Source organism: Ceratotherium simum, chromosome 9, assembly GCF_057802395.1.
Source record: "Ceratotherium simum simum isolate JZ-2026a chromosome 9, ASM5780239v1, whole genome shotgun sequence".
In the NCBI taxonomy this organism is placed as follows: Eukaryota; Metazoa; Chordata; class Mammalia; order Perissodactyla; family Rhinocerotidae; genus Ceratotherium; species Ceratotherium simum.
Window position 1 is genome coordinate 68,665,767 of NC_141908.1, and position 22,232 is coordinate 68,687,998.

At 39.2% G+C, this 22,232-nt stretch overlaps 1 protein-coding gene across 4 annotated transcripts in view; it reads left to right on the plus strand.

The window, feature by feature from the left end:
- MYO1B (myosin IB) overlaps positions 1–14,976 on the plus strand; it is a 182,268-nt gene extending 167,292 nt beyond the window's left edge. For all 4 annotated transcript variants that reach the window (XM_087435510.1, XM_087435512.1, XM_087435513.1 and 1 more), the window contains 7 exons: positions 425–499; positions 1,919–2,053; positions 3,900–4,006; positions 6,355–6,487; positions 6,843–6,995; positions 8,470–8,597; positions 13,579–14,976. In XM_087435510.1, the coding sequence (XP_087291636.1) occupies positions 425–499; positions 1,919–2,053; positions 3,900–4,006; positions 6,355–6,487; positions 6,843–6,995; positions 8,470–8,597; positions 13,579–13,702 (855 nt within the window). In that variant the 3' untranslated portion in view covers positions 13,703–14,976. The remainder of the gene's footprint in view (positions 1–424; positions 500–1,918; positions 2,054–3,899; positions 4,007–6,354; positions 6,488–6,842; positions 6,996–8,469; positions 8,598–13,578) is intronic.
- Positions 14,977–22,232: the final 7,256 nt, after the last annotated feature.

A 22,232-nucleotide genomic window follows, 5' to 3' on the forward strand; every position in this document is an offset into this window, starting at 1 on the left:
AAGTCCTATCTTCATGTGCAAGGCTCTTGGAAACTGCAATATAGTTCTTCAAGCATATTTTGCCTTTTAAGGACAATTTGAAGCAAAAATTACCTTATATAATTTTTTCTGAAATGTATTTTGATTTGTGACGAGTTTGCAGCTATGCCTGCAAAGTGTTTCTCGTCAAATCATCACTCTTTAAAAACGAGTTAAGAGGATTTAAAACATCAAAACATTCTGATGTTATCACTTTGCATCTCCTAATTTCCTTTTGTCTGACTTAAAATCCACTGTCTGAATATGCTTCAATTATTTTACTATATCCAGAAAGATACTTATAAATTTATTTATTCCGCCTATTTTCATTTTTAATAGAGGTGTATCATCTTTATGGGCATCTGCTGGCCACACGTTAACCTCTGTGTTCTGCTTCTTTCTAAAGGTGCGTAGAGAGTACAGGAAATTCTTCAGAGCCAATGCTGGAAAGAAAATTTATGAATTTACACTTCAGAGAATTGTAAGTTTACGCTTTATATATGGCTAATTGGCATTATTGGATTAACCAGTTAATAACACCAACTCAATAATATGTGACTGACTTGGTAACTATTAAATCATAACTGTGACACTGAGAGATTGTGACCTTTTTCATCATCGCCCCTCAAATTCAGGCAGAATTGTGTCAGAATTATTAGTGACTTATAAGTGATTAATAATAAAGTGTTCTTCTTTGACAGAGAGAAAATAATTTGGGGAAAGTGAACCTAAGAAAGCCAGGTGTCTTAGTTCAGCCTTCTATAACAAAAATACCATAGATTGGGTGGCTTAAACAATAAACATTTATTTCTTACGGTTCTGGAAGCTGGGCAGGCCAAGATCAGGGTACCCACATGGTCTGATTCTGGTGAGAGCCTCTGGCTAGTTTTCTCACTTGGCAGAGAGAAAGAGAAGCATACTCTCTTCTGTCTCTGCTTATAAGGGCACTAACCACATCGTGAGGGCTCTACCCTCATGACCTCATCTAAACCTAATTACCTCCCAAAGGCCCCATCTCCTAATTTCATCCCACTGGGGGTTAGGGTTTCAGCACAGGAATCTGGGGCAATGCCAAGGTCTTGCCCTGCTAAACTGCCATGAGCTGCTCCACGGCGAGGTTGGCAAACAAGTTAGTGGGTAGAGGGTTAAGGGAGAGCAAGGCCGTGCCACTCTTCCTGGATGGATTATTCTAAAGTTTCCCTCTGTCTTTCAGAGAAGTATACATAGTGGTGAAACATGCAAACTCTGGAGCCAGCTTGCTCTGCCACTTACAGAATTGTGACATGAGCAAGTTACTTCTGTGAGCTTCATTTCATCCTCTGTAAAATAGGGATGATAATAGCACTAAGCTGATAGAGTTGTTGTAAGGATTCAAATGGAGAAATGATATAAAGCTGTTAAGTGCCTGGTCCCTATTAAGTCCTCTAAGCAGTGCTCGCAACAGAACTTTCTGCAGTGATGAAAGCATTCTATATCTTTGTGGTGCAATAGAGCGGCCACTAGCCACACGTGGCTGTTGAGCACTTGAAGTCTAACTAATGTGACTGATGAACTGGATTTTTTTTTTTAATTACTTAAAATTTAAATATAAATAGCCACATGTGACTAGTTGGCTACCTATTAAATGGTGCAGCTCTCTAATGTTAGCTGGCATTAGTGTTAATGTTAATATTAATATTAGGGTTAGTATTCTTCTTTTCTCTTAACCATTTGGTGGAACTCAGATTTCCCCAACCAACATGAAGAGTAGAATAGAGACTTTCCAGAGAAGTTACAAAATTTTATGGACTAAAACTTGCTAAATTCCACGGAAGACTGGTTTGTTTAATGCCGGTTTTGTAAACAATGTCTTTTCTGGTATATTTTACTCATTTGGTATGTTCTGTCAATCCCAACACAGATGCAGAAATACTTCTTGGAAATGAAAAATAAGATGCCATCCTTATCTCCAATAGATAAGAATTGGCCATCGAGACCTTACCTATTCTTGGATTCTACTCACAAAGAGCTAAAAAGGATTTTCCATTTGTGGAGGGTAAAAATGTCTTGTTATATTTTTTCGGTGACTTCTTATCATACATTTTGAGTGTTTGAGAAGTGTTATGTAAAAGCAAGTTTTTACCACATTCTTCCTCAAGCCTCGTGGAGAATTATTTGAGGACTTTGGTGTTTTTGAGTCGTGCACTGTACTTGGTTTTCTGTAGGAAATCCTGGAGCAGCCAGGTGTCCCCATGGTGGTCTCCCCTCATCTGTGGTTGGAAAGGAGAGCTCGTGCCCGCATTGTCTTTCCCTTCCAGATCCTAGTTGCTTTCCAGTAGTTCAGTTTTTTTTTCATCTTTATCTGAAGGAATACTACTGGAGATAAAAATAATAAAATTTGAATCTCTTCAAACGATGTAGTTAAATCCCTCAAATGCGATGAGTTTACTTTGTAAGATTTATTGAACACATAAAGAGACATACATGTGAAGAGACACATTTTGATGGGCTAGAAACAAAGCTTTCAAGTCCCCCCCGAAGACATTAAAGAGATTAAAATTTCCCTCTACTTGAATTACAGGGAAACTGAAAATCTGTTTGATGTTGACTTATATTTTGGCTAACTTAATTTTATAGGAGAGCATAACATGTAATTTAAGTGTTGCCCAGTGTGGGGTAGATAGAGTATTTGTATAGACATTGACTATTTCAATAACTTAGTTGATAAATGGAATGCTAAATATATATGAATATCAGGTATAATAAAATCATTAGATAGAAGGCCTTGTATTCAGCAAGTGAGTGATTGATGGATACGTCTTCCGAGAACTCTTTCCTGCCCATCACCGTAGGCTTGTTCTTTACCAGAATCACGTATGTATAGATAATGTCACTGACCGGTGTGATGCTTGGTACCAGCACAGCATATGGAACTGGACTCTGAGTTCTGTTCTCTAACTTAGTCAACTTTACGAGATTCACCAACATTTCAGTGTTCATCTCCCCTTTTGAGTCTGACATAGAAGCTATTTTCAGAAATAACAGTGGGGAGCTGCTAATGCCAGGGGTCTGCTCTGCCTCTCCCCTCCCCTGGCTCCCGAATCTCACTTCTGCCTCCTTGGTTTGGGGGTGGAGAGTGAGAGGGATGTGTTTGTTCCTGAAGGGGTGGGCAGCGATGCTAGCATTCCTTTATACAGTTACGTCAGGGGTTCTCAACCACACCTGTAACTGAATTTCTTAGAGTTCATCTTAAAAACCTGGCCCTGCCCCTCCACTGCCCCCTATCTCCTTTCAGTGCAGTCTCAGAATTGGGGTGAAGAGGAGACTTCCACATTGTAAAATGGTAGTGATGGATGTGGAGCAGTTTTTCAAACTGTAGGTCAAATATAGCATATTTGTGGGTCATGAAATCAATTTAGTAGGCTACTACCAACATTTTTAAACAAAATACAACAGAATAGGAAATAACGGAGTACATGACATATAGAAAGGGTTAGTAATGTTTCGTGAAGCTTTTTTGAAGCTGACTGTGTGTGTGTAAATGTGTGCATTGGGTTGTGTTGTATGGTGTTTTTGTTTCTATGAATCTCTGTAAAAGAGCGTGACCACGTCAGGACTGAAGGGTGTCCAGGGCTGACGTCACAGTGGGAGGGAACAGTACTCCCAGGAGGGCCCAGGCCAGCAAAGCCCTTGTATGTCTTGAAGAAGTATCTCAAGTTCTGCAGTACAAGCAATAAAACCCACAAAGGAAAAATGCTTTTGGCCTTTTAAAAGAGTATTTCACACACATTTCCTCTTATCCTTGCTGCTGTTAAATTGGCTTAGCATATTGAAGAATGAATAATGACTTATTTATGTAAGTGATGTCTTACTTTTTTTTTTCTTCTCTTCGTATCTCACAGTGTAAAAAATACAGGGACCAATTCACAGACCAGCAGAAACTTATTTATGAAGAGAAACTAGAAGCCAGTGAACTCTTCAAAGACAAGAAGGCCCTGTACCCATCAAGGTATTATGGGTTTGCTTTACCCATAAAAGTCAGTATTTTAAAAGTTTCTCGAATGTATTTGTAGGTCTTTTCTAGTAGAGTTTGATTTCAGTTATACATGAGAGATTTTTAATTTTATGAATTATTTGATGAGCAGCTGGATATGATTACACATAAACACATTTGAGCAGTGGCTTTCCTAGTGCCCTTGAATGAAATGAGATTACAGTTGTTGGTTTTACTCCGTTGGCAGTAGCTCAAACACGTCACTAAATAATCAGAAGTTGTCATTTAAAATAAAAATTATATAGGCTATTAAGATAAATTTATATTGTCAGTTCCCGTTAGTTTTCCATAGTTTTCAGAGACCAGTCCAATTTCTATTGGCAGTATAGTGTAATCGCCGTTCCAGTCTTCCTACTTTAACAAGCGGGGTCAGAACCTCATTTGTAAGATAAATGAAGAGGGAGCCAGTATATGACTTTGGAGTGTTGCTGAAGCACTAGTCGGTGGTGGCCTTTGGTCTGCTGACTCACTGGGCATGGCTTCGGGGGCCTGTGCCGCCAGTTCAGTTCTTTTATTGTAGACACTGAGTACTTCATAAAAAAAGGAACACCAATTGCAAGTTTGCCAAGTGACATCCTTGGAGAAGACTGCTTATCTGAATATTCTTACATCTCCCAAGTTCATCGTTGAGTGAATTGCTATCCGTTTTTTGTCTGGTGTTTATAAAAAAGTAGCTTCCACAGTCTTAAGCCAAATTTATAACAGCTTTTAGTTTCTCCAAAGAATGGCCTAGAAATAAAAATGCACTATATGCTAAGTATATTCACATGTATTACATATGGTATGTTTATATTCTCTATGTGTCTTTCCCCACATTTGAAAGCTCTTCCTTTTAAAGGATTGAGTAAACATAAGTTGCCAGACACATTCAGTTGAAATATTTTAAAGGACACAGCTTTCTTGGTCAGCGGATTTGGCTGCTTGAGGTGGTGTATATTTCTCTAAGTCAGACATAGCATCTAAATCCAGAGTTGTCCAAAGCGCCTGCTACATAAAGCATATTCAAACGGGAAAATTGTCTGTATGCTTTCTCCAGCAAGCAGTTTTATTCAGCTCTTTATATATTTTTGAATTGTAGAGTAACCTTCTTAATGAGCATTCTTTGTAGATGAGTCTTCAGAAACTAGAGGGAGAAGAATACATTTTTTTAAGAAACAAATTCAAAGGCTTTTAGTCCTTTTTGTTGTTAAAAACATGTTTGAATGTGAACAACAACAAAATTGTTAACATCAAGCCAAGTCCTTTTCGGATAGTTTTATCCGTCTTCGGGGCTGGTGGCATGCTCACCTACAGCACTCAGGGGTGGAATAATTTACCCTCCCACCATTGTGGGAAGTGGCAGCCCTTATGGGTTTCAGCCTTTTATATCCTGGGAGCTGTGAAACGCTGGCCACCTACGTGGATTTTTCTTCCCTGATCCTCCACCCACAACACAAGCATTTAAAGTTGTATTTGCAAATTGCCGGGATAGCAATTTTATGGCCCTCAATGAAGCTGCAGGTTTTTTTTTCCTTGGTGTCTTTGAAGAAACTGCCCTGAGAGCGTCACCCCACAAGTCTTTGGGGAAATTGACACCTTAGTGTATGTGCATGATTATGCCTCTTGTAAGAGGTAGTTGGTTTGAAAGAAAACTGCTCTGATTCGGAATGTTTGCCTTGGCCCCTTCTTTCCATTTAGAGGCATATCCCAGGAGGAGAGGCCTGATTCTTCTTTCCTATATCGCCTATTTAGAACCAGAGTTACATGGTAATAAAAAGTGCTCGATAGTTTTCTTCTAAAGTGGTTGCTCTGGATCTGTTCTTCCCCGGAAGGCCTATTGATTTTCTTACTCTGCAAGAAAATGAAATTTTTCTTTGGAGCAGGTGATGGTAATAATTTGTGCTCTTTTTTCCATTGCCACATATTGTTTAAAGGCATTAATAAATCCCTTGTGGGCAGCTGTTAACTTTATATTAACAGATTAGGAGGAATTGCCTCTTCCTTCACGTGAGGCCATGCACTTGGGTCTTGGCTACCATTCTGGTGGGTGATTCCTATCCTGATTGTTCCATGTGATAAGATTTTTATCAAAGTCCTATGTACCAAATGCCATGATCACATCAAAAATATATTTGAAATAGGTTTAAGGTTCCATTTTCAATTTATATTTAGGACAGGTGCAAGTATAATGTATAATATATATAAAATAAATTAACTTTTTATGAGTTGTCAGATACTCTTCAGAATTAACTGACATGTTACCTTTTTCCAGTAATACTTCCATTTGAAACCGTTTCTAATGCAAGGGAATCTTTTTCCTTAAGTGTTGGGCAACCATTCCAAGGGGCGTACCTGGAAATCAACAAGAATCCCAAGTATAAGAAACTCAAAGATGCCATTGAAGAAAAGATCATCATTGCTGAAGTTGTGAACAAAATTAACCGTGCTAATGGGAAGGTAAAAACGCTACCCCTGAAGACCTCTTAGAAGTGTTTATCAGTGGGACAGTCATCTTTAGTTTTCTGATTATTAAAATATGCATTTCATTTTCTCCGCAGAGTTACTGTGAAGGAAGCTATTTTCCCTTACCTTTAAAGCTTCATAGAATTTTGCTTGTTCTCTGAAATTTTTGTGAATTAAAATATGTTATCTGTGTTCTTTAGTGTGTTCTCAATATACATAGGTATGCATGCTGAAAGATATTGGAATAAAATGTGCATTTCTGCAAATAACTAATGCTTTAAACTCATTGACCATTTTTGGGTATTTTTGATCATTGGTTTTACTTCCTTTCTGTTTTGTTTTATTTTAGAGTACATCCCGGATTTTCCTCTTAACAAATAATAATCTCCTTCTTGCTGATCAAAAGTCTGGACAGATCAAGTCAGAGGTTCCCCTGGTGGATGTGACCAAAGTATCGATGAGCTCACAAAACGATGGCTTCTTTGCCGTCCACCTCAAAGAGGTAAAGCTTCAACCATGGACTTGACTGAAAGATTTCTGCATTTATGCAATCTCTTAGAGATTGACTTAAAATTTTCCACATCTGAATAATCCTGTTACTTGAAATTCACGTATCCTTATTGATTTGCAAATTTTAGCTATATTCACCCCTATTAAAATCTCAGGCTTGGTTTTTTTAATAATTGAATAAGGTCGATCACTTTTATTGACTTGTCCACTTAAGTTCAAATTTCACTGAGTAGCTTTTGTTTGCACTCACCATGATACGCATTATTTTGAGACTCATGCATAGAAATACCAAGATATTTAAATGATGCTTCCTCCTGTTGTTCCTTCTGTATGCCAACTTAGCAAATGTCTTCTTGTTCATCTTTAATTTGGTGGTTTTCAGTTAAAGAATGCAACTACAGTCAAACATCTGCCTCGTAATTTGACCTACAGATTTTTTAGTGTTCTGTGCTTTTAGCCTACCCAGGACCTTCTGACCTGAGTCGAGTGGTTAAGAATGTAGGCTCTGGGTTGGTCTCACTAACTTTACAGTAACCTCGGCCGAGTCATTTAATTTTTGTGTGCTTACCTAGTTTTTCTCCTCTTTAAAATGTACCTACTTCACAGTGCTGTTGTTATGAGGATTAAATGAGACACTGTATGCAAAATGCTCAGCACAGTACCTGTCACAGAATAGTCACTAAGCAAACAGATGTTAGCAAATATTGACCATATTTAGAGACGTGCGTCTAGCTAAGAGTGCCACTGTCTAGCTCATTCTAAACTTAGGACCATCCCATAAGCTTAGTTCAGCCTGTTTTCCTCCCTGTGGCTCTTAACCTAAAGGGGACGTGTCACATCCTAGGACAGTGGTCCTCAACCTCGGTGACACATTAACTCGGCGCTGACACCCAGGCCGTTCTACCAGTCCAGTCGAGTCACAGCTTCTTGGAATGGGCCACAGGCATCTGATGTTTTGAAAGCTCCCGAATGAGTCCCTGTGCAGCTAGGGTTGAGAGCTGCTGCCCTAGGATATTTGTTGGAAGTGTTGTTGTTGCTCTTAGTTTTTAAACCAAATCACTGAGGACTGTTTTAAACAGCCCTTTCAGAACGAGTTACAGGTTAGGTCAGTGCTTCTTGAACCTGAACGTGCAAACAGATCACCCAGGGACCTAGTTGTGGACTTGTATGCAGTGGCCTGCGGTGGGGCCCGAGATTCTGCTTTTCTAACAAGCTCCCAGGTGATGCTGATGGTGCTTCTGGTCCATCGACCAGCCTTGGGTAGCAAGGGGCTGGGTAACTTTACTGAAGTGCCCTGAGCAAGCTGGAAGAAATACTGCTTTTGTCATCATTGTTTATTCGGGAGAGTGGACTCAAGTATCTGATGTTTTAGAGAGACTATAAATACGTTTTCAGCCAAATCTTAAACATTTACCTCCTGAGCTGTCTTTAATTATGCTAGTCTGACTCTTGGTTTGTCCTTTTAGGGCTCTGAAGCAGCTAGTAAAGGAGACTTTCTCTTCAGCAGTGATCACCTGATTGAAATGGCCACCAAGCTCTACCGGACGACTCTCAGCCAAACCAAACAGAAGCTCAATATTGAGATTTCCGATGAGTATGTTCACGAATTGCTTGAATAGACCTTTCACTTTCAGCTTTATTGTTTTAGTTGAGCAATCCAACCTCATTCATTTATCCAGCCACTCCTTAAGTAACCGAGTCTGTGTTTGTATTTGTTCTGTTTTATGGATTTGGGTGAATGACACTGACCACATCCCCACCTTCATGTGCCTGACATCTAAGTGGAAGAGAAAAATATGCACAAATAAAATAATACACAGGTGCTATGACTTTGATTAGTGACAAGTGCTTGTGGAGGGAAAAAAGCAAGGTAAGGGTCGGAGGGTGTCATTTTTGATAGGGAGGTCAGAGAGCCCTCTTGGATGCAGTGACGTTTCAGTCGAGACAGGAATCAAAGGAAGGCAGGAATTGATTGAGCCAGGCAGCAATCTAGGGAGATATCTTCCAGGGCAGAGAGGCAGCAGGTGCAAAGGCCCTGAGGCAGGAGTGAACTCTGTGGCAGAGTGAAATGGGAGGAAAAGACCCTGGAGAAAGGGACCGGCCCAGTGGCATAGTGGTTAAGTTCGCGTGCTTCACATCGGCAGACTGGGGTTCACAGGTTCCGATCCCAGGCATGACTGATGCACCGCTCATCAAGCCATGCTGTGGCAGCCGTCCCACATATAAAATAAAGGAAGATGGGCACAGATGTTAGCTCAGGGCCAATCTTCCTCAACAACAAAAAAAAGAGAGAGAGCGACCTAGAGAAAGAGGCAGGGACCTGGCCGTGTAGAGCTTGGTGGCTGAGGTCAGGAGTTGAGATTTTCCTGAGGGTGATGGAAAGCCATTTTATGTTTTGAGCGAGGGTGTGGCATGATCTGATTTATGATTCTCAAAGCTCAATTTGGCTGCAATGTGCAGAATAACTATAGGGAGGCGGGAGTGGAAGCAGAGAGAACAGGAGCTCCTGCAAGGAGGATGCTCTTCGGCTGGGGTGTGAGTGGGAGGCAGTGAGAAGTAGTCAGATTCCGATTGTGATTTAAAGGAAGACAAGAGGACTGACTGACAGATTGGGTGTTAGGTTTTGGGCCTGAGTCCAACTGGTGGTGCCATTTACTGCAGTAGATGACCCTGAGGGAAGGGGGTTGGGGGCGGCGGGGGCGAGGTGAAATCAAGGGTGCTGTTGGGATGTATGGTATTTGAGATGACTTTCGCATCGAGATGACTAGAGTTAGAGAATAAGCATTCCATTAGTGCTGAGACTGCTGTAAATGTGAAATTTACTTTTTCTACTTCACAATGGGGCTCTAATTATAGAGACATTATTTGCATGTAGGATGGAGCATCTTCCCATTTATGAAATCCATCGATATTAATGCATTTTAATGAATTTGAGTTACTCTGTTGATTGATACTTAATTGGTTACTTTTCAATAGATTGTTTACTATCTGCTTATGTAATTCTTTGCATGTGTAGTAAAAACTTGCATAACCAGAATGCTCAGGAAATTATTATATTTTCTAATTAAAATTTTGCCAGTCTATTCTATTTCAGTGCTTCCTAAAAGCCTTTCTAAAATAAATTCATACCATTCCTATCCCTTTGTAAGCCAAACTAACTCTCCTTGATGTGTTAGGGTGTACAGAACTTTAAGGTCAGTGTCTCTTCTCATTGTACACTGGGATTGGGGTTTAGATTGGATGCAAGATGGCCCTTTAAGTAGACTCTCCATGGGAAATTGCAGTTTGGACTAAATCACTCTTCTTGTTACTGAGTCTTTTCTCATAAACAAAGAATATTAGGGAAAGAGATAATGGCTAGTTGGGTTTCAGTCAATTAAGGTTTTAACCTGTAAGGGCCTGTTAGAGCTTTAAACTCCCTCTAGGTGAAATTTTTCATAACTTGGGATGCTGGGCTTCTGTTTTGGTGGGACTGGTAATTCCCACTCTTCCTGGGCAGATTTTGTGTATTCCAGGTGCAAAAGCCCCTTGGTAAATGAATGAAGTAGCCTCGTAGTTATCCCACTACATTAATAAGGCCATCTTTGCCGAAAAAATCACACCAACATCCAGGCCAGGAAGGAGTGCTACTTTTACGCATTTCCCAAACTGGTATTCTAAGAACACTGCCTCTGCAGGATGCTAATAATGATGTGCTGTGAATAAAGTGTTCTCCGGAGGAAATTTACAGTCTTCTGTACTGCTGCACTTCTCAGAGCCTCTGTAGTCTTGTTGCACATTATGACTCTCCGGAGGGGTTTGGGGGATAGCATGTGCTGTGTTTCTCAAACATAATCAACCACAGAACCCTCCGGTGGCTCTAACGGTTTGTGTTCGAGGCACGCGATCGCGGAAGACTGATGGGGATCATTTGCTTCTGGGCAGCGGGGACCCTGCCTTGCCCGAGAGAGAGCTGTGGTGTTCTGGATGTGTCAGCTTTCAGTAAACATGCTTGTCTGAGTGAAGATCAACAGTATGGCCACGTGAAGAAAACAGGCATTTATTAGCATTATAAACCAGTCCATAACACCTTTCCTCCTCCAATTCCTGATTATTGGTTGGTCTCATAAAAATAAAATAGCTGCTGGAACCTTGCATAGCACCCGTGGTCCCTTGTCCAGGCGGCACGGGAAGCTACATGGCAGAGCATGGTGCCCATGTAGCCTCTGTTTCGTAACCTCTTAAGCAGGGATTATACACCTCCTTGGAGAGCATTTTAAATTTAAACCAAATTTTACAAAGTCATGGGCAGGGGCGCCCGTGATGTATTTCTCAGGCCTTAGTGGCTTTAGTCTGTTTCATTGCCAGCTGTACAGACTAGTGTTGTAAACAGCATGCAGTTCAGTGACCAAAACCTTCCTTAGTGCATCCTTTTCAGAAGTAGACGTAGTTATTCTAACAAAGCCAGTCTCCATGATCGTTACGGATAAACTGGATGTCAGTTTACAGGAGGCGAGTCAAAGTCCTGTTTACTGCTTAGAGCGGTTTTAACCTGCACAGGTAGAAGCGAGAATTGAATTCATGGAGAGACTCAACTGCGTTGTAATTCTCGGTTCTTAACTCCCACAGTGTTCAGTCTGTAAACAGATTGCATTAAGGATAACCTTAAATAAGATGTATGGTAATTCTAAGAATGAAGACCTGAATATATTGAAAATGAAAGTGAATACGTTCTGTTAAACTTTCGAAATATTCATGCATGTATATGTACATGTTTACTCACATGTACTCATAATACATGCACACACATATATCATTTAAGTTATACAGTTGTATTTCTGAATATTTTAAATCCAAACAACTGATCTACATTCCTTTTGCTGTGAAGTTTTCACTGATCTTGATGCTGTGAAATAATGCATTCGACATTGTTTGCTGGAGGATAATTCTCTGATTCTCCATGTCCTGGCTGTGGGCTGTGCGTCAGTTCTCTCTTCTATGAAATAGAGAGAAATAATAGTACTTACCTCATAGGTTTGTTTTAAAGTTGAGTTAATACATGGAACTCACTAAGAACAGTGTGACGCATGGTCAATACTCAATAAATTTTAGCTATTATTCTTATTTCCAAAGTGAATTGTGATCATGAATTGTGAACATGGAGGCAGCCAATGTTTGCTGAAGTTATTGGGAAAAAAATTCCCTATACATTTATTGTACTACAAATGGTCTTTGAAAATTAAAATATAACAATATTTGATTTTTTTAAGTATGTGTATTTGCGTTAAACTTGAAAGATTTTATTTTCTTTGGGACACATGGGTTTAAGTATATATGTCGGGGAGATATCTTAGATAGGTAATTTAGAACTATGGCTTTTTTTTCAATCTTTCAAGTTGAAAAGAAACAACCCATTTAAAAGCTCAAAAGTCCTGTCGTGTTTCAACAACCGATGAATCAGAAGCTTGTGTCACGTTTACCTCCAGTAGATAATGTTTGTAAAATGTGGGCTCTTTAGACTTTGAGCTAATGTGTACAGAACAGAGCTGTTTCGATCTTTGCTGTTGTCGTGTATGCCAGCGAGCGTGTGATCTGTCATGTGGCTGTGAGAGTGACTCACTTAATTTTATTGCAGTAGCTCAGTTATAGGCCAGTATGAGAAACATACTGAAAACGTGGTGCCATTACACTGATTGTGATGGTGGAGAGGAAAGAGCACTGGCTTTGATGTGGGAAAGCCTGGGTTCTGTCTGGTCCAACCATGCCACTCGCCTGCCTCCGCGGTGATGTTGTTCTTGAGGCCAGGGACCTCATTTTTTCCACCCTGGTGTTCCTCAAAGCACCCAGCCCAGGGGGAAGCCGGTGGTATGTTTGTTGTAGGAAGGTGTGATGAATAATCCTGTGAACAGGCACCTGTCCTAGTCTGTGAAAGGAAAGACTTAGACAAGAATATGGTTTCCCACAGTGAACCACGTGTACCAGTGGTAGGAGAAGAGGTGGCTTTAGGTGTACACCAATAGATTTTTAAATTCTTATAGTTTTACATATATATATTTTTAAAGGGTATTAAAAATATGTGGCAGATCAAACTTGTGATTTTATCATTATGTTTCCATAGGTCACAGCTGTTTTGAAATACATTTATTTAGGCTAAAAATAACTATTAGCATAGTGTATGGATATGACAAAAATTGTGTAGGAAGTATGTGGGTAGTGTTTCGAAACCATAGTCTGGAGGGTCTCTAGACCCCTTCCTTTTCTGAAATTCTTTATTTCATTTTCTCAATTCGTTGATAATTTAATAGGACCCCTCCCCCAGTCTATATTTTTGCTATGGAAAAATAGCATGTTGGTCGTCCCATTTGAAATACGGCAATACCTTATTTTGGGATATGATGAGTTAATGATCTTCAGTTTACTTAGGGCTAAATGATGACTGCGGGAAGTAAAATGCAGGTTAGAACCTGAGGACGTAATTCTGTGTATAGAAGTGCTAATGGGAGGGAATACTTGTCAAGGTCAATATCAAGTGTTAGTGTAATCATTAGCTGTTTTGTGTGTACTTCTCTTCAATTTGTCCTATTCTTTTCTCCTAGGTTCCTGGTGCAGTTCAGACAGGACAAAGTATGTGTGAAGTTTATTCAGGGCAGCCAGAAGAATGGGAGTGTCCCAACGTGCAAACGAAAAAACAACCGTCTCCTTGAAGTCGCAGTTCCTTAACTGGCACCTCCTCTCTGCTTTCATGGACTCATGTCTTTGTTATAGTGCAATTTGGTTTCCTTTTGTTTGGGGTTCATTGTATGTTTGGGAATTGCCAAAGGCTAATACTGTTAGAGTCCCTTGGCAAAATAAAAATATTTGACTAATCAATTTTTATTATTGGAATAGTTTTAACCCTTAAAGTACACATTCTGTCCTGGGGCAGGATTGTAGAAACTAACATTGTCTGTGCCATGTCATATGTGTTCTTTGTTTAGTGATCATGTTAGGTCTGTGTACCCTAAATCAACATATTACTCATAAATCATTAATACATCTAAGTATAGGAAATGGTCTTAAAAGATAGTGCATTCATTCATCAAGTATTTATTGGATGCCTACTGTGTGCTAGGCACTGTGCTAGATGGTATGAAGACTTACTAGGAACCTTTTTTTGTTTTTAAGGCCATTGCATTCTGGTTGGTTTGTGCTGGCTTTACTAAGGCAAAGAGAGTTTGAAAATGTTGAGACCAAAAAAGTGGCTGTTGATGATGGACAGCATTATTAGGAATCCTGTAGTATGGTCTTTAGCAATATATACTTCAAGAAGGGCTGGTCCTAGGAAGTAGAAATATATAACTGAGCAGGACTTTTAATTTGGTCAGATCTCCTGTAATTGCTTTTAACGGTAGAAAACAGAATCAATCATATTTTAGAAAAAGTGACAGAAACAGTCCAGTAAGATTATATTTTCCCGTTTTTGGTAAACATCATGTATGATCCTACATATGCTAATATCTGCAGAGTGTTGTTTTCGCCCAAATTTGAGTAAATATTTGAAACAGCTAATACAGTGAAGGGCTGAAAGCCTTTCCAGGAGTGGCAAGCGTTCTGTACGATGTGCAATAAATATCCAGGATCTTTTTTGCAAGTTTTATTTATAATATACATTTTGTATGAGAGAGGTGATTGGTGCAGGGTGCATATTTTAGTCAAGGATCAAAATGGTTTGTGTTAATTTGCAGGACTTTTTTTTTTCTTCTTCAAATTTACAATAAGGATTCATTTTGGAAACTACATTTTAAACTTTGGAATCAAATTCTTTCTTATTTGGGAGGATAATGTATATACATTGGTATGTTAAATAATAAAACTGTTCTATTTGGTGCCATTTCCTGGATCACAACTGTATTTTTGTATTTTGGGCTATTTTCTCATGTTGTGTGTCAATGTATTGTTGCACAGAAAGGCTTTACAATCCAAACATTAAATGTTCTCTGTGTAATTGAATTTCACTTATCTTTTATAAACCAGAAACATTCTTTGAAAGTATATTCTGGGGCTTTTCTTTTAACTGTTGTACTTAAAAACATTGCTCCCATAAAGAAATTTCCAGAAGCCTTTGTGTTTATTGGTACAGGTGGAGGATACAGTTACTTTCTTTCAGTCTCCTCCAGCAAGGTACCTACAATGGTAGATTGATGGTTCCCAAAAAAGGTGAGTAGGAATTTGGAACTGAGAGGTATTTTTCAAAAACGTTTTAAAAAATATGTAATACTTCCACATTGTTCAACATACAAATGAGTATAAAATAATATATAATACAAATTCTCCATCTCGTCAGTCACCCATCTGCTTGGTTCCCATGCCCACCAAAAGGTAACCATTGTTTTTAGTTACTTTTGCATTACTTTATGCATATGCTTACAAGAGGAAATGAAAATATGAATTCTTATCTTCCTCCTGCTTTAGTAGACAAAAGCTAATATATTATAGACATTGTTCTTTACTTTGCCTTTTTAGCTCTTCATTGTTTTTACAGTGGCATGTTCTTTGTTGTATGGACGCACTATAATGTATTTATCCAGTCCCCTGCTGATCATCATTGGGTTGTTTCCTGAATGGAAGTTTAAGTCCAGCATGGAGAGGACTAGTATTCCATGGGTCTACTTGTTAAATTTTCCCAAGTACCTTATTTGCAGATTGTTCATTGTGATAATTAGCCACAATAGCCATTAGCAACAAGGTATTTTCCAAAGTTGTATTTCCAATACAGAAACCATTTAATCTCAAACTTATAGTAGGTGTTCTTCAAAGATTTAAAAACATCTCTACAAAGTAGTTTTAAATAAGAATATTTTTGTGTATACATCCATCGTGTATAGTCTTATCACCGAAATCTTTGATAATTTCTGGTCATGCAATTCATTGTAGGTGGGTTGTGACTTTACTTGGTAGAAAAGGTTTTCTGAATTTTAGCAAAAAACCTTCATTGTGTACCAAGGTGAAATTTGCCTCCTTAGACTTTCCTAAACCAAGCTGGCCAATGGGGAGAGCATCCTGGAACAATACTATTGGAAGTGAGAGTTCTTAGTGCTTCGAATGTATGTGGTGATACCTCCTTTCTTTTCCATAGGGAGAAAGCTAAAAGCAATTATTTAGAGATTTTCAGCTTAGAAATAGAATATTAAACCCTGGTTTTCAATCCTGAGGTTAGAGTTGACTGCCCTTCAGAGGCAGCCATTTTCTTGTTGGAAGCCCTTCACGTTCATCCCTGGGGAGAGCAGTGATAACCTGACCCCTCTGGAAATGAGGGAGAGCCACCGTGCTCCAGGTGACCAACTACAGAGCAATGTTTCCATAATGTCGCCAAGCCAACCTGAGTCAAAACCACAAGGAAAGCTTGTTTTATAAAAACAGAACAAAAAACCATGCAGATTCCTGGACCATATGCTTTCCCAACTGAATCAGAATCTTGGAATAGACTTTGAAAATAGGCACTTTAAAGAAAATCTCCAGGTGATCAGGCACATTAAAATTTGAGAACCACCAAGAAAAATACTAGAGCTTCTCTGTAGCTACACACAGCCATCTGTCTTAACAAGCCCTCCAGGAGCTGATCCTGATGCACAGCCCAGTGGATCAGAGTTGGCCTAGAGGTTCTCTGTAGCTGCACATGGCATTGGTGGCCAGACCTACCAATGCTGCCCACCCACCCCCGCTGCCTGCCTACAGGTTACTGATAAACTAACTGTAGCATTGCCCTACTATAGCGAGTGAGCAACCAATACTTCTTTATGCTTGAATTTCTGTCACTGTCGTGCAATGGGGAATTAAAGTCTTGCTGGCACTTCAGAATTCCTGTGCACCCCGGCCTGGCCACATGGCCCTAACTTTTTCCCCAACCACCACTTAGTGGCCCAGCCCCTGGAGTGAGTGGCTTGTAGGTCTAGACTAACAGATGTTGTGCTTGAAAAAAGTAACCAGGTAATGAGGTAATGATAGTCACCAAGTTTGCAGTGTGGTTGACGCAGTTACCCGTGACTTTAACTTCCATCTACCACAGGGCAAGAAAGGAACATGGGAAAGTTCCTCTCTAATAGGCTCGTTACAGTTTTGTATTTCACACTCTTGGAATAGTAACTTGGACCCAGTACTCAGATGTAAGATGTTCAGCTCAAGTTTGAAGACCTTTTTGATACCCCACGGGTCGTGGGGTGTTATCTGTAATGCCAAAGCACCGGGACCACGAGTTCTGAGAATCATAGGCACATCCTCAATATTGAGGATTTGGCTGAAATCCAAGAGAATAAGCAGTTTTATCATCATGCCATATCAGCATGCTGAGTGAGAACTCTCAAGTTCATGTAATTGAGTCTAATTATGATAATTAGAGCATGGTTTAAAATTCTTTTAGGCTAAATATAATAGCATTTTTTTTTCTTATATGCTCTTTTCCATGTAATAGGTAAGGTGTTTAGGTTCTAAGATGTTCAAATAACAAGCACTCTTTTTAAAATGGTGTGTGTTGGTGGTGTGGGGAAGGATATAATAAATTCCTTAATGTTTCTGTTCTATTAAGTTTTTCCCAGAATGCATTGTAGTAAGAGCCTTTGTTTTTAAGCTGGGCATTGTTTTTCCATTAATACTGCAGCACTCAAATTCACTCAAACAATTAGATGCAGAGGGGGTGGAAGGGAAGACAATGAAGAACAGTAGTTTTGCTCTTTCCTCTTGGTGAGAAAAACAGCTGTGAGTTTTCATTGTCCATGTGAAGATTTCCTGGACATGGATGAGGAGTTAATATATGATCACTGGAGGGGCTCTTTGGATCTCGTAACAATTCTGTAATGTGCTTGCTCTTTCTCAGGTTTTTGTTAGTTAAACCCTAGGAAGCCATGGCCTTGACGAGCTGGCATTTGCTTTCTGGTCTCATCAGCTTCTATTTCAATAGCCACTCAGTAGAAAATTAGTTGTTTTTGAGTCGGTTTCCTGCAAATCTTGGAATTGTTTGCCTCATTCTCTTTGGTTTGAAGATCATTTTCAAAATCTGGAGTTAATCACGGTACAGCATAAGCCTCAATCGTTTCCTCATTAACTTTTTTTTGCTGGCATGGTGGCCAGATCCCCTCTGTTCAGTTCCATAAAATTCAACAAAAATTTAACTTGGTAACCAAGGAAAATAGTCTCAGCTTCTCGGCGTTTAAGGAGAAAACTGGGAACAAAATTTAATTTCATATTCACCCAAAGGCCTGGCAGTACTGAGAGAAGGAAACAGATTAACCAGCCACCTTGTTATTTCACTTTTTAAAAAATTTTTTTCCCATTCTATTGATATATAATTGGCATATGATATAGTACTAGTTTTAGGTGTACAACATAATGATTTGATATAGTATATATTATAAAATGATTACAATAAGTTTAGTTAACATCCATCACCTCACGTAGTTACAAATTTTTTTTCTTGTAACGAGAACTTTTTGTGTGTGTGTGTGTGTGAGGAAGATCAGCCCTGAGCTAACATCCGTGCAAATCCTACTCTTTTTGCTGAGGAAGACCAGCTCTGAGCTAACATCTATTGTCAATCCTCCTTTTTTTTCCTTTTTCTCCCCAAAGCCCCAGTAGATAGTTGTGTCATAGTTGCACATCCTTCTCGTTGCTATATGTGGAACGCGGCCTCAGTATGGCTGGACAAGCGGTGCGTCAGTGCGCGCCCGGGATCCGAACCTGGGCCACCAGCAGTGGAGCGCGCGCACTTAACCCCCAAGCCACAGGGCCAGCCCCGTGACGAGAACTTTTAAGATCTATTCTCTTACATCATTTTACTTATTTTATACTCACCCCAACTTTCCTATTTTCTTTTCTTTTTTTTCTTCTTCCTTCCTTCTGCCCTCTTTCCCTCCCCCCCCCTTCCTTCTCTCCTTCCCTCCTTTCTTCCCACCCTCCTCCTTTCTCTCACTAATTAATGGATCTGGCATATTCTGTTTAAAATGTATATATTTTTAATGACATACACATCAGAAATGTAGCTTTCAAAGAACTTTTACATAGTGAACACACCCCTGTAACGAGCACCCATAAAAAGAAGCACCCCAAAGATAGCACCCAGAAGTTCCCTTCTCCATCCCAGTCATAGTCCCCCACAAAAGTAACTTTTCTCTTGTTTTCTAATTTTGCCCATTTTTTTTTTTTACTTTATATGAATGGAATCATACAGTATATACTCTTCCTCTCGGCCTCTTTCATTCAACATTGTAATTGTGAAATTCATTCATATGGTTGCACATAGCTAAAGTTTGCTCTCCTGGTTGTATAATCCATCATGTGGGTAGACTGAAATTTTGTAATCCCTTTTACTGTTGTTGGGCATTTGGCTATTATGCATAGTGGTGTTGCACACATTTTTGTACATGTCTTTTGGTGAATATCTGTATACATTTCTGTTGACTATATAGCTAGAAATGGGTCACAGGGTAAGCGTATGTCCAGCTGTAGTAGATTCTGTCAAACTGACTTCCAGAGGGCCTGTGCCAGTCTACACTCCCACCAGCAGTGTATGGGGTCGCAGTTGCTCTACACTTTTGCCACACCTAGATTGGCTGTCTTTTTGATTTTGTTTCTCCTGATGGATTTTAGCTTTAATTTGCATTTTCCTGATGACTAATGAGCTCGAACACCTTTTCATTATTGGCCATTTGCATATCATCTTTTGTGAAGTGCCCTTTCAAGTATTTTGCCATTTCTTCTGTTGAGCTTGTGTATCTTTTTCTTTTTGATTTGCAGTTATATTTTGGATATGAGACCTTCCTCAGCTGTGTGTGTGGCATGTGTCTTCTCACAGTCTTTTTACTCTCTTACCAGTGTGTCTAGATGAACAGACATTCCATTTTAGTGTAATCTAGTTTACCAATTCTTTCATTTATGGTTAGTACTTTTTTTTTTTTTTTTTTTGGTGAGGAAGATCAGCCCTGAGCTAACATCTGTTGCCAGTCCTCTTTTTGCTGAGGAAGATTGGCCCTGGGCTAACATCCGTGCCCATCTTCCTCTACTTTATATGGGACGCCGCCACAGCATGGCTTGACAAGCAGTGTGTCAGTCGGTGCACGCCCAGGATCCGAACCTGTGCACCCCGGGCCGCCGAAGTGAAGCACACACGCTTAACCACTACACCACCTGGGCGGCCCCCTATGGTTAGTACTTTTTGTTTAAAAAATATTCGTTTGCCCACGTTTATGAAGATATTTGCCTATTGATTTCTTTTAGAAGCTTTATTGTTTTGCCTTTCACATTTAGCTCTTTAGTCTACTGGAATTTAATTTTTTTTTTAATGTTGTAAAGTAGGGAGTCAAGGTTCATTTTTTTTCTGTATAGATATCCAGTGGACCTGGCCCCTTTTATTGAAAAGACCATCCTTGCCCCACTGCACTGTTTCTAGATTCTATCTTCTATTAACATTGATGATCTTTGTGTTGATACTAAAGCGTGTTAATTATTATCACTTTGTAACATGTTGGCATAGTCATGTAGAAGTGAAATTCATAACTCTTAGAGGTGCTCCACTCTTGTGATAGAAGAAAAAGCATTAAAACTAATAAATACCCATTTTCAGGTATTTGGAGTAGTGATAGTTCATCAGAATTCTAAAAATATGAACATAAAATCATCCCTTTCCTTCAGCCACAAGGATTTGGGCATGGGAGTTCCTAATGGGATCATATGGGGAAAATATTAAATGTTTCCTTGAAGTAAATTAACAACTTCTAATTTTATGGGATATTTAGATTTTTCCATTGACTCAGTGGTTTCCATCCATATTACTAATCATCCCCATTTAAAATTTTCCATAAAGTCTTCATAAAATTATCATAGAAGTGCATGTGAATATTTTCTCTTGTTTTTAGGTAAGACTGCCTGTTTCTCAGATTCGGTTCTTTAGTGGTGGATAATGAGAGACCTCTGAGGGATTTCTAATTCCTTAACACTCTTACAATATTTTCACAGTCTTTTACAACTGGTTATCTTGTGCAATGATAACAGTTTATAGATGAGGCCAGATGGTGCTAGAAGTGGAGTGTGCATCCTTGGCCTCTCTAGTACTTGCACATCTTTGTTAATTAAAAAAAAAAGATTTTTCTAAATCATTTCCTAGGACTCACCCAATCCATTCTCTTGTGTGCAGTTCTGAGCTAGTTCAATTCAGAATTGCCTTCTCTGAAATGATCACTGCAAACTCAGCTTCCTGAAGTCGAGATTTTAATTGACAGAGAGGAACAGTACCAAAAGAGCATTTAGTAGCATTTTTTCAGTAGCATTAAAGGCACACACGTCTTGTTTCTTTTTCTCATGAGGGACAAATTATAGGCAAAGGAAAACATGTTTAACATTCATTTTATATGCAACAATAATAATAATTGCCTGGAAAGGTACAAATAGGAAATAAGTTTGTATCAGTGTAAGCTCATACAAGGAAGGGAGAGAGATACAGTTGTTGAGGCATTGCAGAGCAGAAGATAAAAATTTTCCTTCCTCCATTTAGAAACCTGAAAGTAGTCCTTTAGCTACAAATTCACCTTTTTCGTTTGTTCAGTTATATAATGTATATAGTGATATTGCTGTTCTATTGTCTGTTAAATCCTAACTTCTAAAAGGGGATAGTGTCACGTTTAAGCAGGGTAATCATCAGGACTCTTTCTCGTTGTTATAGCCCCTAAAAGTGACCTGAAAATGAATTTCCTAAAGTTTGAAAATAGCTTTCAGAACAGAAGCTCATAGAAAATAGGACTGTATCACATGGGACTCAGCACTGTTTTATTCAAATGAAACTACCTAAGCCTTTCTGATGAGGAAAAATCAGTAAGTTTTTATTCAGATGACCAGCCTGGCATTTTTGAGAATCAAATTCAAAAAGAGCTTTACAACTTTAATGCTGTCAAACATGCCATTTACATGGCATGTAACTTATTCCTATCTTGAGTATTATTTTGTAGAAATTGGGTAACTATAAACAAAAATGAAAAAGAAGATGTTAACAGGTATCTTGGTGTTTGTTTTTGTTGGAAAACACCTTCACTTTACTGTAGCTTTGAATATAAATGAGACAGAAGTTTTTGATCTGGGTATTGTATGGACAGGCTCGGCAGGAATTAGAGTAGAGATCCAGGAAATGGCAATAGTTAAAATCTAGTCTTCTGCTCATCTTGGAGGCTGTTTGGTAACAGCGGTCTTTACTTCCTCACACAAGTTGGACCTGGATCTGACAGAAAAATGG